Below are 14,714 nucleotides of genomic sequence, written 5' to 3'. Positions count from 1 at the left end.
TCAAGGGTAACCGCAGCCATAGTCTCCGAGCTGATAGTCCATGCTGCTGCAAACTTCGTCGAACTGTTCGTGCAGATAGTTGCTGTCTTGCAAACGCACCCATCTGTTGACTCAGGGATCGAGACGTGGCTGCACGATTCGTCATAGCCATGCGGATAAGATGCCTTTCATCTCGACTGCTAGTGATATGAGACCGTTGGGATCCAGCACGGCGTTCCTTATCACCCTCCTGAACCCACCGATCCCATATTGTGCTAGCAGTCATTGGATCTCGACCAACGCGAGCAGCAATGTCGCGATACGATAAACCGCAATCGTGATAGGCTACAATCCGACCTTTATCAAAGTCGGAAACGTGATGGTACTCATTTCTCCTCCTTACACGAGGCATCACAACGATGTTTCACCAGGCAACGCCAGTCAACTGCTGTTTGTGTATGAGAAATCGGTTGGAAACTTTCCTCATGTCAGCACGTTGTAGGTGTCGCCACCGGCGCCAACCTTGTGTGAATGCTTTGAAAGGCTAAACATTTGCATATCACAGCATCTTCTTCCTGTCGGTTAAATTTCGCGCCTATAGCACGTCATCTTCGTGGTGTAACAATTTCAATGGCCAGTAGTGTATTATGCATGTGAAAAATATTGGAATATTCGCCCTCATAAATGTTGAAAAAGGATTGGTGACGAACTTTGCTTTTCTGCCGCTGTCGTGTGTATTGTTACGCTATTTTGATCGCATTTCTTTTTCTAAAATGGGGGATGAGGCGATTATTTGACATGTCAGTACTAATAGCAAGTTGTTTCGACAACAAGAGCTATTTAAATTGTTCCGACTTTCGTGGCCACTTGGTGACAAACTGCCTGCTCGCTGCTATCTCGGGTTCTTCGACCGACGTTCGTTTGATGATTTTTCTGACCTTTTGCAAGAGCAGGTGGCTGGCATTGGCAAAAGCTTCACAATCCATTGCTGATGCAGTTCTCCACCAGCAGCAATGAAGGGTGAAGTTTTGACAACGCCAGTCCACCTTCACCAATGGAGGGTGAAGCTTTCACAAAGCCAGCCACTCGTGCTGGTGAAACGACAGAAAAATAAACGAACAGCAGCCGAAGAAACCGAGACAGCAGCCAATAGCCATTATGTCAACGAGGTATGTAACTGATCACTACGGCGTTATGCACATTGTTGTTCATTTTGTGGAGGCTCCAAAACAGAGGTAGCTGTTGCGCACTGGAGGCAGAGCTTGTCACTCTCCTCCCCCCCCCCCCCCCCCCCTCAATACCAGCACAGCACGCCGCAGTAAATCTCCGCTGGAAACTTGGAATGTTACAATTAGCCATCCAGGAAGATACAATTGTTTGATGTGGGCGTTAAAGGTGGTGAAATGTAGGTGGAGATGAAAGAGGCAGAGACACTGTTGTGCGATTTACCACCTTCAAATACCATTCGAAACACACACTGTCAACAAACTGGTATTTTACAAAAACAGGTTATTTGAACTGATTTCGGGCAAAGGTTTCGAAAGATCGACTCAGAAATACAAGGCGATCGACCTAGTCGATCGCGATCGAGCACCCCTGGTGTAACGCAATATCATATTCTGAACGTGTGTTTGAACGTATACCAATGAGATGAAAGAGCCTTCTACGTCACATGCGCGTCATATCTTCAGTACAGAGAGTAGAGACGCGGTATTAGCTTTTAGATAAAGGCGACATTTGGTAGACTTTACAACTTACGTTCTATGAATATATACCGTTTCAAAGCACCAGAAAAATTTCTCTCTAAAATCCTCCGTTACTGCTAGGAGTTATAAACGTGATAATGCTCGAAAATAACTTTCGAATTGTATCTAGGATGTTATTAGAGTATGTCGTTTCGTGGCAAAGGTACATTGAAACTCCCTTAGAAACATTTTTCTTGGTAAGATTTTTTTTGTTAGTAAATCTCCGTTAATAACATGTCTGCCATTAAAGCCTTCAGAAAATAGCAACATACAAGAAAATGTCGCATATTACCCAAGTTTAGTGTAGCGTAAAGGGTAGAGCTAACAAAGAGGTGTGATGTGTTGCAGGTTTGCATCTCACTACACCAAAAGTTTTTTTTACTTACCTTCGCGTTTTCCGCTAGGTTCTAGACTTTATCAATTTAACACAAGTATATTCTTCAATATTCTATGTTGCGTAAATGTAAGTGCGTTTTCTCTCAAGTATGTGTGTGTTCGTTTGGCTTAATGTACAAGAAAACTTGCACCGATATATTTTGTACTTTCTTGTTTAGTCTTATTTCGCACGTTTTAAAGATTCTGATACTGAGTAGAAACAGCGATCAAATAAGAATGACATTGGGGTTTTAGCGAGAATGACAAACATTATTTCATCTTATGTTGGTTATCAAAATTTGTATCGCACTATTTGAAATGGAAAGCTTCTGTAAAGTTTGGAAGGTAGGAGACAAGATACTGGCAGAAGTAAAGCTGTGAGGACCGGGCGTGACTCGTGCTTCGATAGCTCAGATGGTAGAGCACTTGCCCGTGAAAGGCAAAGGTCCCGAGTTCGAGTCTCGGTCGGGTACACAGTTTTAATCTGCCAGGAAGTTTCATATCAGCGCACACTCCGCTGCAGAGTGCAAATCTCATTCTGGAAAGATTTCCTTATCTGCAGCAACAAGTTGAAGTTACAGAGTGGCAAGTCTAGTAAATAGTGTGAATAGTTCAATGACATGTGCTCAAAAAGCTCAAGTGTCCCGGTGCCGGCAACATCCCATTGTTAACTCGCTGAGGTGAGATGGACAGGAAGGAACCAGGAAAGAATCAGACGAAGAAGTGTACTCAAAATTTGAAAGTAATAAATTGAGTCGTAGTAGAAGGGAGAAACTGGTTATGTTAATGAGTGAATAGAAAGGGGGGAGGGGGAGTTTTCATAGCCACATCTGCAAATCTGTACAGCTTACCCACTTGTATAAAGCTTGGTCTGCTGCCGTGCAACCTTACTCGGCCACCGGAGACTTTAGCTTCGCAAGAGATTTACTTTCTTACGACTTCACAGCCACATCATCGTGTGTGTGTGTGTGTGTGTGTGTGTGTGTGTGTGTGTGTGTGAGAGAGAGAGAGAAAATCGTGCACTGATGATACTTCCCTGTGGCTAACAGCTTCTTTACATATCTACCGTATCTGAACGCTGCTCATCCTAGGTGATAATTCGTTTATGCATGTTAAGAAAGGCAAGTCCTGTAAGGACTGACAATGTCACTTGAACATCATGTTACATACTTCGATCTTCAGTGAATTTATTACGTTAGTATCCTTTACTATCGTAAAATATTCACATTAACAATGTCGGCACGTTAATGTCAACGATACCAATGGTATGGCCGTTCACAAAATGTTTCGTCCAAACAAAGGTAATTAGTTATGTACACATGAATATTGATGGACAAAATTTTACCAAAATGCAGGTACATTTCACTGGACAAAGTAACGAACTGTATAATAAAACGTACTTACATCTTACTAAAACTGTATTCCCGATTGGCGATGTCCCTGTGCTTTGGACTTTTTTTTGTACATTCATACCACATTTGTCAAAGGCAAAAACAAGCGAATATTTTATCATACAAAGCGATTCTAACAAAATATTTGTTACTGAAAACGTCAGCTGTCGTTAAGGCACATTGCCTTCGTTTCTATTCTACACTTTCCGTGCAGTACAAAAGCACCGGGTTCTGCTGGTCCAAAACTCTTCATGCTAATCACATATTCGAAATGACACTCCGTACTCCGTACTCCGCACCCTTTGTCATCATTTGGCCTTTTAGTACAGAGTCGAACGCCCAGCAAACAAATAGCTGAATGCGTTCTACCTGTTCGTTCGCATATACCACTAGAGAAAAAAAGAAATCATCATCATTTAAAGCTGATTATGCCTTTCAGCGTTCAGTCTGGCAAAAAAAAAAAAAAAAAAAAAAACTGTTTTTAGTGACGGTGCTCAGTCGTTATAGAGTGCTGCAACAAACGGACGCATCAGTGCTTGCAGCTTGACATGACAGTTGACGAGAGAGGAATATAAATACCTCTGAATAACAGAAGAATCTTCTTTATTTACAGTGCATCGATAAGAACACTGATTTGATGGTGCGCAGAATAAGCCACATATAATAAAAGAAGCATCGGAAGCGTGTGGTAACCTGTATTTGCTGCAGTAAAAGAGTGTTTTCCGCTTCGCTATAATGGTATACCTCGGTATGTACATTTTAGGTGCAAATTTGGACACAGAAGATGGTTGTTCGGTGAATTACTTTTGGACGTCGTAAAACAGTTACGAAGTTAACGTAAGTTTTTTGTGGGTTGATTCGTATCGTCTTGCAAACTTTCGCTGGATAGATAAAACGGGTGTTTCCTCCCTGTCTGCAGTGGCTTTTCTAAGAGTCTAATTGGAAGTTTGTTATCTATCAAGTAACCTCACATTGTGACATGACGCGGCTCCACACAAAGAAAAATTGTATGTTAGCAGATACAGCTTGTCTGAATCTATCTTTTTATACAGAAGCAACCATTTTCCAACAATATGTAGCAGTTACCGTACCATAAACTTTAATAAATCTAAGGCCTGACTAACTATAAAAATATGTACTATATTTTATATTTTTAGTAAGTCAAATGTGGTTTTCATTCAGTGGAAAGGAATTTAAAAAAAGCATAACTCGTGACCGAATGAATCATATGATCGTGACAGCTGCCACACACAAAGAACGTTTTCATGAATCCGTTATCTTCAACAGCAGAGGTTCCGCAAAGATGAAGTGGCAGATGCGCATTGGAGAGGTTCGTGGTTCAAATTCTCATCATGTTGCTCACATTTAGGTTTCATGCTTACCCTAAATAGCTTTAGGCTTATCTCAGGGCAGTTCCTTTAAAAATGGCACGAGAGAGTTCCTTCATTAATCCGACCTGTTAGTGTCTAATGACCAACTCGTCGACCGAACTCCAAATCATCTTTCCTTCCTTTAACGGCTGTGTGTAAGCCATCGTGCGTTTTGGGATGGAAGTCTTATCCTAATCGCCGTAACAAAGGTGGAATGTACTGACAGAATGAGATAAGTGGCCGCAATAAAACTAGGCTACTTACGGGGCCAGTAAATCCAGTCTAATTCTTCGTTGGCATGATACTTGTGTGCTCTGCGACTAGAATAATTATTTTAGTCTTCAGGTTGCATTTAATCAGGTGGTAACCATTAATCTCTGCGACTAATTATATATAACTATTATTCACTAACCGAAAAATTGGGATCTCGTCCTAGAGCATTCTAATTTTATCGGCTACTTATGAGCAGATTTGTAAAGAGTTTATATTTTCTGCTCCCAAAATACAGTTGCCTGTTGAAGATAGTTATTTACTTTTCCTTGTCGCTTTACACTGTCTGCTGTACCGCTACGTGCAGCGGCTGGTTACTGTGAAAATGGGAAAATTGGAAAATATTTAATTTCGTCCGTCTCAGCTTCGACATACAATTTTTGCTGCAGGGGTTCCCGGTTTCGGGCCGACACGCTCATTTTCAAACCACAAATCTTGTTATCAACCGTAACTAGCCATATAATATGGTGCCAAAAGGCAGGAACAGATTCTCTACACAAAGTTAAGATGTAGGCAACAAGTACTTTCATTGATACAGGCTCATATGAATGGAACTACTTGTCCACAGTTTAACTTTCTGCGCAGAAGCTATTCATGCCTTTTGAAAACCACCGCAGCAAAAACTTTATATCAATGCAACTGGTACGAACGAAATAAAAAAATATCGCATTTCTTCAATACTGAACAGTTGTAAACCTACCATTCCGTGGCACCATACCTTTAATCAACAACTGTGATAATGAACAAAATAAACGCTTATTTCCGTTTAATTGTGAAATACGATTGTCTTTGTACGTCAAGTGTACTCAACGAAGGCGACGCTAATAGCATGCTCACAACAATAACACAACGTTAGAAATATTTTCAGGGAAACAAAAATTACATTCATTACAATAACCATGTAATCACCTACAGCAAAGGACCCTACGACGCACTCACTGGCATGCCCGAAAATGAACTTATTCGAGATAAGGCAGGGCCCAAATACCAGGGCTTCATACAGAAACTACTAATTACCTTCATCTATGGAAACCGATATTGCACGAGTCTCTTGGACGAAGTGGCACAGAGAGAAGACACTAGGCTCTTTCTTTCCCGGAAGATGGCTGTTCAAATTGCCTTCCGGCCATTATGATTCAGGTATTCCGCGATTTCCATTTCCCTAAACCGCTTATTGCGAATGCTGGGATGGTTCCTTTGGAAGGAAACGGCCGGTTTTCCTTCCCAATCCTTCTCCACTCTGAGCTTGGGGTCTCTCTCTCTCTCTCTCTCTCTCTCTCTCTCTCTCTCTCTCTCTCTCCTCTCTCTCTCGTGACCTCGTCGGCGATGTATACTGCACCCTCATCTTCCTCTCCCTCTGTGCCTGATGATATGCCGTTAGACAATTGCATCTGACAAATACAGATGATAAATTCAGAACACCGTAATAAGAGAACATTTCTAAACATTTTCCATACAATTCTTATGGTTTCATTCATTCTACGACGAAGAAAACTTTTATGAAGGTTGAATCCCACCGCGAAAGCATACAAACTTACATTACTGATCAATATTGCAAGCAAAGGAACAGCACGACCGTTCAGCGGGCATCCGTGGTACTGTGAGTCCACTAATCGCTGCAGCGCACAAAAGAGGATGTTTGTCACGTATAAGTGATCTTTAGTTACTGTCACGGATTGAGCACGAAAAGTATTATTATTATTATTCTCTGATGAGTGTTTGCTGTTTGAATCAGGACAACACCCACCGAAGCAATACATCAGCATCTGCACGATATTCATACATCTCTCCCTAATAACCAGTTTTTGGAATTCCCTCGGTCAGTTTCTGAACAGTTTATTTCAATGAGCTTCTGCCGGTACAGAATTTTTCCTGCATTTCTATGGGGCAGTTTCACGTATAAAACACATCTGTAACTATATTACCTTTATCACGTACGTTCGTATACCCTGACAGTACAAATAGGAATGCAATCCACAAATGGTTCAAATGGCTCTGAGCACTATGGGACGTAACTGCTGTGGTCATCAGTCCCCTAGACTTAGAACTACTTAAACCTAACTAACCTAAGGACATCACACACATTCGTGCCCGAGGCAGGATTCGAACCTGCGACCGTAGCGGTCACGCGGTTCCAGACTGTAGCGCCTAGAACCGCACGGCCACTCCGGCCGGGAAGCAATCCACAAACCAGAGCATTTACCCAAATTCTAAACCCCCCCCCCCCCCCCGCAAGTAGTACAACACGGGCCAATAAGCGTTAGACCTAACCAAGAACAATATAAATTCTTTATCACAGTTAGTTATTATGTCAGTGCAAAGACAGATTAATTTGCATTTCACCTGCAAGGAAAGTACAGCTGGAACGGTGCGAATTTTAGGCCAATACATAAAAATAAACATTCTGTCTGGATGACAAGTTGAAGGTACCTTTGACTATATGGCTTTAAACTGGTTTTCAGCCAACAGCTATCAGTCACTAAACTGATGAAAAATGGATCAGTTCATTGGATTTTTGCCGTTCCTGCTTCGTATAGTCATATCATGTTCAGAAGCCTGCAGTTGATTTACGACAGTGTGTTGATCGATTGTTACATTCCAACCTATCTTTTAAAATTAAAAAAATATTTGAATATATATTTATTGAAAATGCCTTGACATAACTAAATATTAGGAAAAAGTTAACTGGTTACCACTGCTAATCGGTCACCATTGTATGCAGTTTGTATTTCGTGACTGACGTTGAGTTGTAACACATCACTGTGACACACTTTGTTGGAGTTTTGATAACGACTGCTTAGCATTCAAAACCGATCAAATGTATCATCAGAGTTTGTTTAACTACGTATTTCAATAACAATGCCAAGATTCATTGACGACGGGATGTGAAGAAATTGAGTTAATTGCTATTTGTGTTTACTCTGGCGTTTTCGTCTCGTGTTATAGCAATTATTTTTGTATTTATTTCCAGCTTTTACCATTAAAATGCTCTTGGCAGTTAAAAGCAAGACAGGCTGTTCGAAACCAGTAACAACAACATATAATGAAACAATTTATTTAGTAGGTGGTAACTATTTCACGTTATATATCTACTACATCACAACCTCTGCCGCAGATATTGAAAACTCAGTATCTGAACATAGTCTGTAAATTAGTTTGAGTAATACCTTCCATCCCATGTAATGTAATATGGAGATACTTACCTGTGTTACAACGTATGAACCCTTCCAGCTGAAGAGCGGCTTGTGGAACATTGAAAACTGCAGCCGAAGTTTCCCCATGTCATCCGCAACGCGAAAGCTGTCAGCCAATGTTGTGACCCAGTTCACGACGTCTTCATTGGCGTACGTGATTAATCCTTGGCCAAAGTGATGCTTGCCGTCCAGGACGAAGTTCAAGATTCCTCGAACGGAGTTCTCCGTCAACAGAGTCTCTTCGTCGAGATGCACAACCCAGTCGTTGTCGGCGAGTATGTTCACTCCGTCCTCGAGGCAGTACTGTAGTGCGCGGGCCTTGAACAGGGCGCCGCTCTTCGGACGGTAGGTCGCGGGCACCACTACTTCGCGCACCCGCCTGTGGTTTGCTAGCCCAACCACTTTGTCGGTCACCACTTCTATGAGGAAATTTTCGAGACCGGCCTCCGTGCAGCATGTCATATTGCGAGCCACATTGTTGCGGACGAGTTGCGGATAGTCACCTCGTGTAACGACTCGTATGCAGATGAACGGCGCCAGCAATGGCGAACCCTTCAGCGGCACTTTGTCGGGGAATGCATTGTACAGGGTGAGACCGGCGAAGTTGAATAGCACCTGTGGCAGTGGCAAGAAAGTTAGCAGGCGTATGAGGTATAGTGAGAATGCCCCAAAGTACCCGTAGCGTTCCCAGGGATCAAAATCTTGTTGCTTGTCACTTCCTAATCTTATACCACCAGTGCAAATTTCGAAGACAGCTATTACTGTAAGCAGTAGGCAGCAATGCAGGATGTGTTTCGTTCTGCTGCTAAGCATGACTGTTTAGTTCTTGTTGATTCTGATATCTGTAATGAGAAAACATTAAGAATGTGTTAAAATAATTAGCGAAACGTTTAACCACGAAAAAAATTCAAATAAACAAGGGGTATAAAGTGGTTTAGTATTCTACTCTATACACAATACCCTCCACAACAAATTAAAAACTGCGACGTTAACAGCAATGCTGTTCTCACCATGTTTACGGCACTATTATTAAATTTACGATGTAAAAAGTTAACTCACTCAAATGTACCAGTCTTTCGAACTTTTGGGTCCTACAAAAGTTCGAAACGCTTGCTCTCTAATGCAAGACTACACTTTATAAACATATAAAAACTAAGAACGTTAGCGCAATGAACACTGCCTTTCGCTTCCCGACGTCTAACAAAGTCTGTCTTCTGGTACAGGGAGAAGCTCACAGCATCCGAGAGCTACATTTCTTTGCCGTCACGTTACTCGTTAGCCAGTTCTGATGCCGATAGTATAATGGATTCATATATATGCATTGCATTATGCATTTACAATACATGTGTGTAACTAATGTCCTACACGAACGCCTGTAAAGTAGTTGCTTCTTAGAGAAAACATTCTCTCCGCGATCATAATTTTCACATTTATATAGTCATCAGCCGCTCTAATAGTGCCTTGTGTAAGCCTGCCACAACAGTACATAATCGATCAGCATACTATGTTTACAAATATTTGAATAGAATCAACAGTAGTAACCCACCGGCACTACGAATATATCCTACAAAAAACTTGGCGACTGAATTCCAGCACTTGAGTAATGGATGGCTTAGCACACTGGATTCTGTTTCTCACCTGAGACAAATGATACACTGGGTAGGCACAAACTTCCACACAAACACTGTACATGCACACACTCACTACACCTCACACTACTGTCTACTCTTATAACCCCACTGCAACCGCCCACCCGGCAAGTGCACCTGCACTCGCCGTTTCGATTTTCTGACGCTTTCAGTTGCCTTGCCTTCAACACTCCAGTAGTGGGGAATGCACAGCCTTCTTTATGAGTCGTGTCGCTCACTGATAAGTTTTCGAAACGAAACTACAGATCCATCTTGTTTTCCTTTCACATAATCAGTTACAATGAGGAGAGAATTTCACATTCCGGTTTATTCAATAAATTTTACCATATTTTAGGAAATAGTCATTTATTACATAAAACTAAAGATGAGGCTGTGAAATATTATTTATATAGTTTTCCGAAATAAATCTTTCGGAAATTCTCATGTAGATAGATTAATTAAATATATGGGTGGGAGAACAAAACGATATACGCATACTGCATTTTTAAAGCCAATCAAAGAATGTTTATAAATGACTTTGAGCTACAGAAAAACTAACTCTGGCGTCGTGACAACATTGAGCATTGCATTGATATCTATGGCTAACAAGGATTATTATTTATTATACATTATACAATCGGCTGTTAATGTGGAGGTGTTTGGTGTCAATAGGTTCCCAAAATCTTTTTGAATAAGTGAATTGAAAGTAAATATGTTTCCTCGTCAGATTCAACGTCATGCTTTTGTCAGGGATATTATCTATGGAATATGAATTAAACGACTAGTGAAGACTGCGAGCCAACTGTATATTATTTGAAGTGTTTTAAACGATAGATGTATAAATAATCTAAATGAATTGTGCTGTCATATGTTAAGTCTGGAATGTTTTTATTTGTTTCAGTTGTAGATGCCTGTCATATGTTTTTTGAATTAATATCGGTACGTCGTTTTTATTTTTGTGCTTAACAGCATCTGTGCGGATGTATAGTAGTGGTGGCGATGTATTTTTGGGGAGGGCGTCATGTTTTTGCACAGCGCCCCTATATATGTATTATTATTGTAATTATTTTGCTCACGTTTAGAACCTACCGAACCACGTGATGTACAAGCAGTTTTTTTGTGTGTGTCCATAGTACTACCATTTTTCAAGAATATGCTCATTTACGCTCTTCAGCCCAACCTATTCTTAGATTTTTCTGCCAGGCCAGTTGTCCAGTTGCAAAATTTGTATGTGTGGCGTTGTATTAGATTTCAACTCTTAACGACTCTTGATTTCCTATTTACTACGATGTTTGTTTCGTTTGCAAAGAATACAAACTTGGCTTTCGGTACTGTTGCTGGCGAAAGGTCATGGATATCTGTATTCATGCAAAGTAAGTGACCTTTAAGATGGAATGATGTGGGATGCCACATGTAATTAGTTCCATTTGGATGATGCCCGAAAGCTTAATACATGTCCATTCTAATGACACACTTTGTTTCCTGTCAGAGATATAGGACTTGAACCATTTTGCAGCTTTTCCTGTTACATCAAAATATTCTGATTTACTCATGATACAGTGATTTACAAATGCCTTTGACAGATCACAAAATATAACACTAGCTTGTAATTTAATGACTAATAACAGTACATTCTCACTTTATGAGCCAGACCGTGTGGCAGAGCGGGTCTAGGCGCTTCAGTCTGGAAGCGCGTGACCGCTACGGTCACAGGTTCAAATCCTGCCTCAGGCATGGATGTGTGTGATGTCTTTAGGTTAGTTAGGTTTAAGTAGCTCTAAGTTCTAGGGGACTGATGACCTCAGCTGTTAAGACCCATAATGCTCAGAGCCATTTGAGCCATCACTTTGTGTAGATAGCCTTATCAATAACAGAAGATTTTAGAAATCCAAATTGTGACATTGACACTGTGTTGTCAGATGGTTTTCTAAAATTTTAGAGAATGCTGGCAGAAGTGAAATTTGATGGAAAGTTCACAGCATTTTTTAAAAATATCCTTTCTTAATCGGAGGCCTAGCTTCAGTGTATTTCAACCATTAACTCAGAAGCACACTATTTAATTAATTTTGTTGGTATTTTATCATAACCACTAGAACTTTTTTTGTATTTTAAAGTTTGTATGGTGGACATTAATTCTACTGGTTTAGTGAGTAACATATTCTTGTTTGTGAAGTTGTTTATGATGACTCTGAGGCAGTCCATTTCGGCATCCACTGAACCTGACAACCCCAATTTTTTCAGTAACAGTTATGAAATGCTTGTTAAAAAATTATGCGACCATGCACATGTCTGTTACCAATGTATCATTTACTCTTAATGCTATCTGCCCCTCTTAATGTCCGATTCAATCAGGAAAGGCTCAGAATAGATTGTAATCTAATATTTGATTTTTGAGTGGTGTTCTAGAATTTGGTATCTACACCAGGTCAGATTCAAGGAAGAGATTGAAGCAATTGAGAGGTGGGCTGCTACATTTTTTACCCGTATGTTTGATCAACATGCAAGTGTTACAAAAATGCTTCTTGAATTCAAATGGGAATTTCTAAAGGGAAGACAATGCTCTTTCTGCAGGCACTATTGTGCTAATTTAGAGAATCTGCAGACTGCAGAACGATTCTACTGTTGTCAACATACATTTCGCATAAGGATCATGAAATTAAGATGCAAGAAATCAAGGCTTGACAGAGGCTTTTAGACAGTCATTTTTCTTTTGGTCTATATGTAAGTGGAACATGAAAGGAAATGACTAGTAATGGTACAAGAGTGCCCTCTGCCATGCACCTTATGATGGTTTGTGGAGTATGTATGTAGATGTAGAACTGTCATTAACTATATCACAAATTCTTTGAAGTGAACACTGTCGAAGAAATTGTAAACTATATGAATTGCCCCTTGTTTGCAAATCAACTAAGCGCACACAAATATAGGTTCACAATCTAGACACTTTCCAAGTTCCACCATGGACATTTTACAGATAAACACCGGCAATCAAGAAATGGGTGGTGAGTAATTTATAGGTGGAAACTAGAAGGGTCCAAATAATCATATCCATCTTTGGCTATTTGCTACTCACCACTGAATCAACATGCTGTACTTTCCAATATCAAGAGTGCTGCTGCTCAAACAGAAATTAGGGCTTAGTGTTATTTGATGTGTGATTTTGTTGTACCACTTACTTGAAAATATAGTGACTTTTAGGGGATGGGATTTTTTTTTTTTTTTGGGGGGGGGGGGGCAGATGCACTTTGCATGCATTATACTATACAGTTGTTATGTAAGGATAATATCATTGAATAGATTAGAAACCCACTTACCAAGTGGCAGCAGGATAACACGCTTATAAAGATACATTATTTAGATTTGCCATCTTCCAGAGCCAGTGGCTACTTTTGACAGAAGGGTTGAAGGGGAAGGAAGAGGGGTGGATGAAAAGCACTGGAACAGCAGTCTGTCTTTCCTTTTCATCCTGTCCACTAAGTCTCAACTGACCCAGGTTTCTGAGTGACTTTTTCGAATTCCTCCATTTTGTAAATCTCACCAGTCCTTCCTCTTCAACCCCTCGGCCAGGAGAAGGAGCCACTGACTCCGAAAACTAGCAAATCTAAATACTCTACGTATATATGTGTATTCTACTACTGCCACTTGGGAGTACATTTTTTATCTATTCAATTAGATTATTTATTCAAAAATCTATTATTTTCATCAATGAATTGTTAGGTAGAAGCATCACAACTGGTATTTTCAGGTTAGGTTACTCACATTGTGAAGGTAAATTGCTCCAACTTTGTTTCATATCCCAAATTCTTTTACGATTCTGGTGAGAAAACATTGTTCAATAAACCCCTGCTGTGTAAACGAATGCCACAAATCCCTTTTCCATCGCGATCACCTGGAAACTTTTTTTTTTTTTCTTCCAAGGGAGAGTCACATGTGGGTACACCCAAATTGTTTATTTGCTCATGTACAAAGAATTTCAAGAATCATTAATAACACGACTGTCATTATTTCTTCAGCAAGAATGAATTATCATTAGCAACGAACAAATCCAACATTTTGTGCTGCAGTAGATGATTGTCTAAAGTGCAAAATCAGAGACCAGTTTACTAGTTAGATTCCACAAACTGTGTAGGAGAGACATCCTTACAGCACTCAACTTTAAGAACTTTGACTTGCATAATTGCTTTCTGGTCATATTTAGATGCCACCTGCTAGCCTGACGTATATTATTGGGACAGATATTTTCCTTTTCTTTCTCTTCTAATTTCTTCTTCCTCACTTCCTTTCTGGATCACAAGGAGCAAAATGGTGACATTAGGTAATGGAATTGCAATATAGTACCTGGGCTGGGCAAGAGCTCAGAGTGTGACAGCATCCTCCACAGCTTACTCCAAATGTCTGCTGATGCTGACTCAGTGGCAGACAACTCATAGCCACATTGCTGAGGGCAGCAAGGCATTACTGTTTTCAGTCACAGTGGTGGGTTTGCTGACACCAAACATTGACATGTGGGTTGTGGTTGATGGAACAACCAACATTTGCCCAGCAGACATTGGGATGGATGAATGGTCTGGTCAAAAGTCTTGACCTATGATGCCCTGGTGGCTGGATGGGCTGGTTGGTGACAATTTGTTTTGCTGCTACTGGTGGTAATGCCACATAGTGGTGGCTACTGCAATGCTGATTAAATATCCAGTGTGGTGGAATGCTGCAGTGCCATTGAAGTATAGCCCATCAGTGTTCTGGTGATGCAAGCTGTGAGGAA

The 14,714-nt window shown here is 40.6% G+C and overlaps 1 protein-coding gene across 1 annotated transcript in view; it reads right to left on the bottom strand.

Annotated features, from left to right (window-relative positions):
* Window positions 1-10,227, bottom strand: part of LOC126281919 (beta-1,4-mannosyltransferase egh) — a 250,276-nt gene extending 240,049 nt beyond the window's left edge. Inside the window, exons 1-2 of the mRNA XM_049981248.1 lie at window positions 9,963-10,227; window positions 8,334-9,166 (exon numbers count right to left, since the gene is read on the bottom strand). Coding sequence (XP_049837205.1) covers window positions 8,334-9,137 — 804 coding nt within the window. The 5' untranslated portion in view covers window positions 9,138-9,166; window positions 9,963-10,227. The remainder of the gene's footprint in view (window positions 1-8,333; window positions 9,167-9,962) is intronic.
* Between the last annotated feature and the right edge of the window lie 4,487 nt (window positions 10,228-14,714).

The sequence above is a fragment of the Schistocerca gregaria genome, chromosome 7 (assembly GCF_023897955.1).
Source record: "Schistocerca gregaria isolate iqSchGreg1 chromosome 7, iqSchGreg1.2, whole genome shotgun sequence".
NCBI classification, from domain to species: Eukaryota; Metazoa; Arthropoda; class Insecta; order Orthoptera; family Acrididae; genus Schistocerca; species Schistocerca gregaria.
This window is presented reverse-complemented; position numbering and strand designations above follow the sequence as displayed.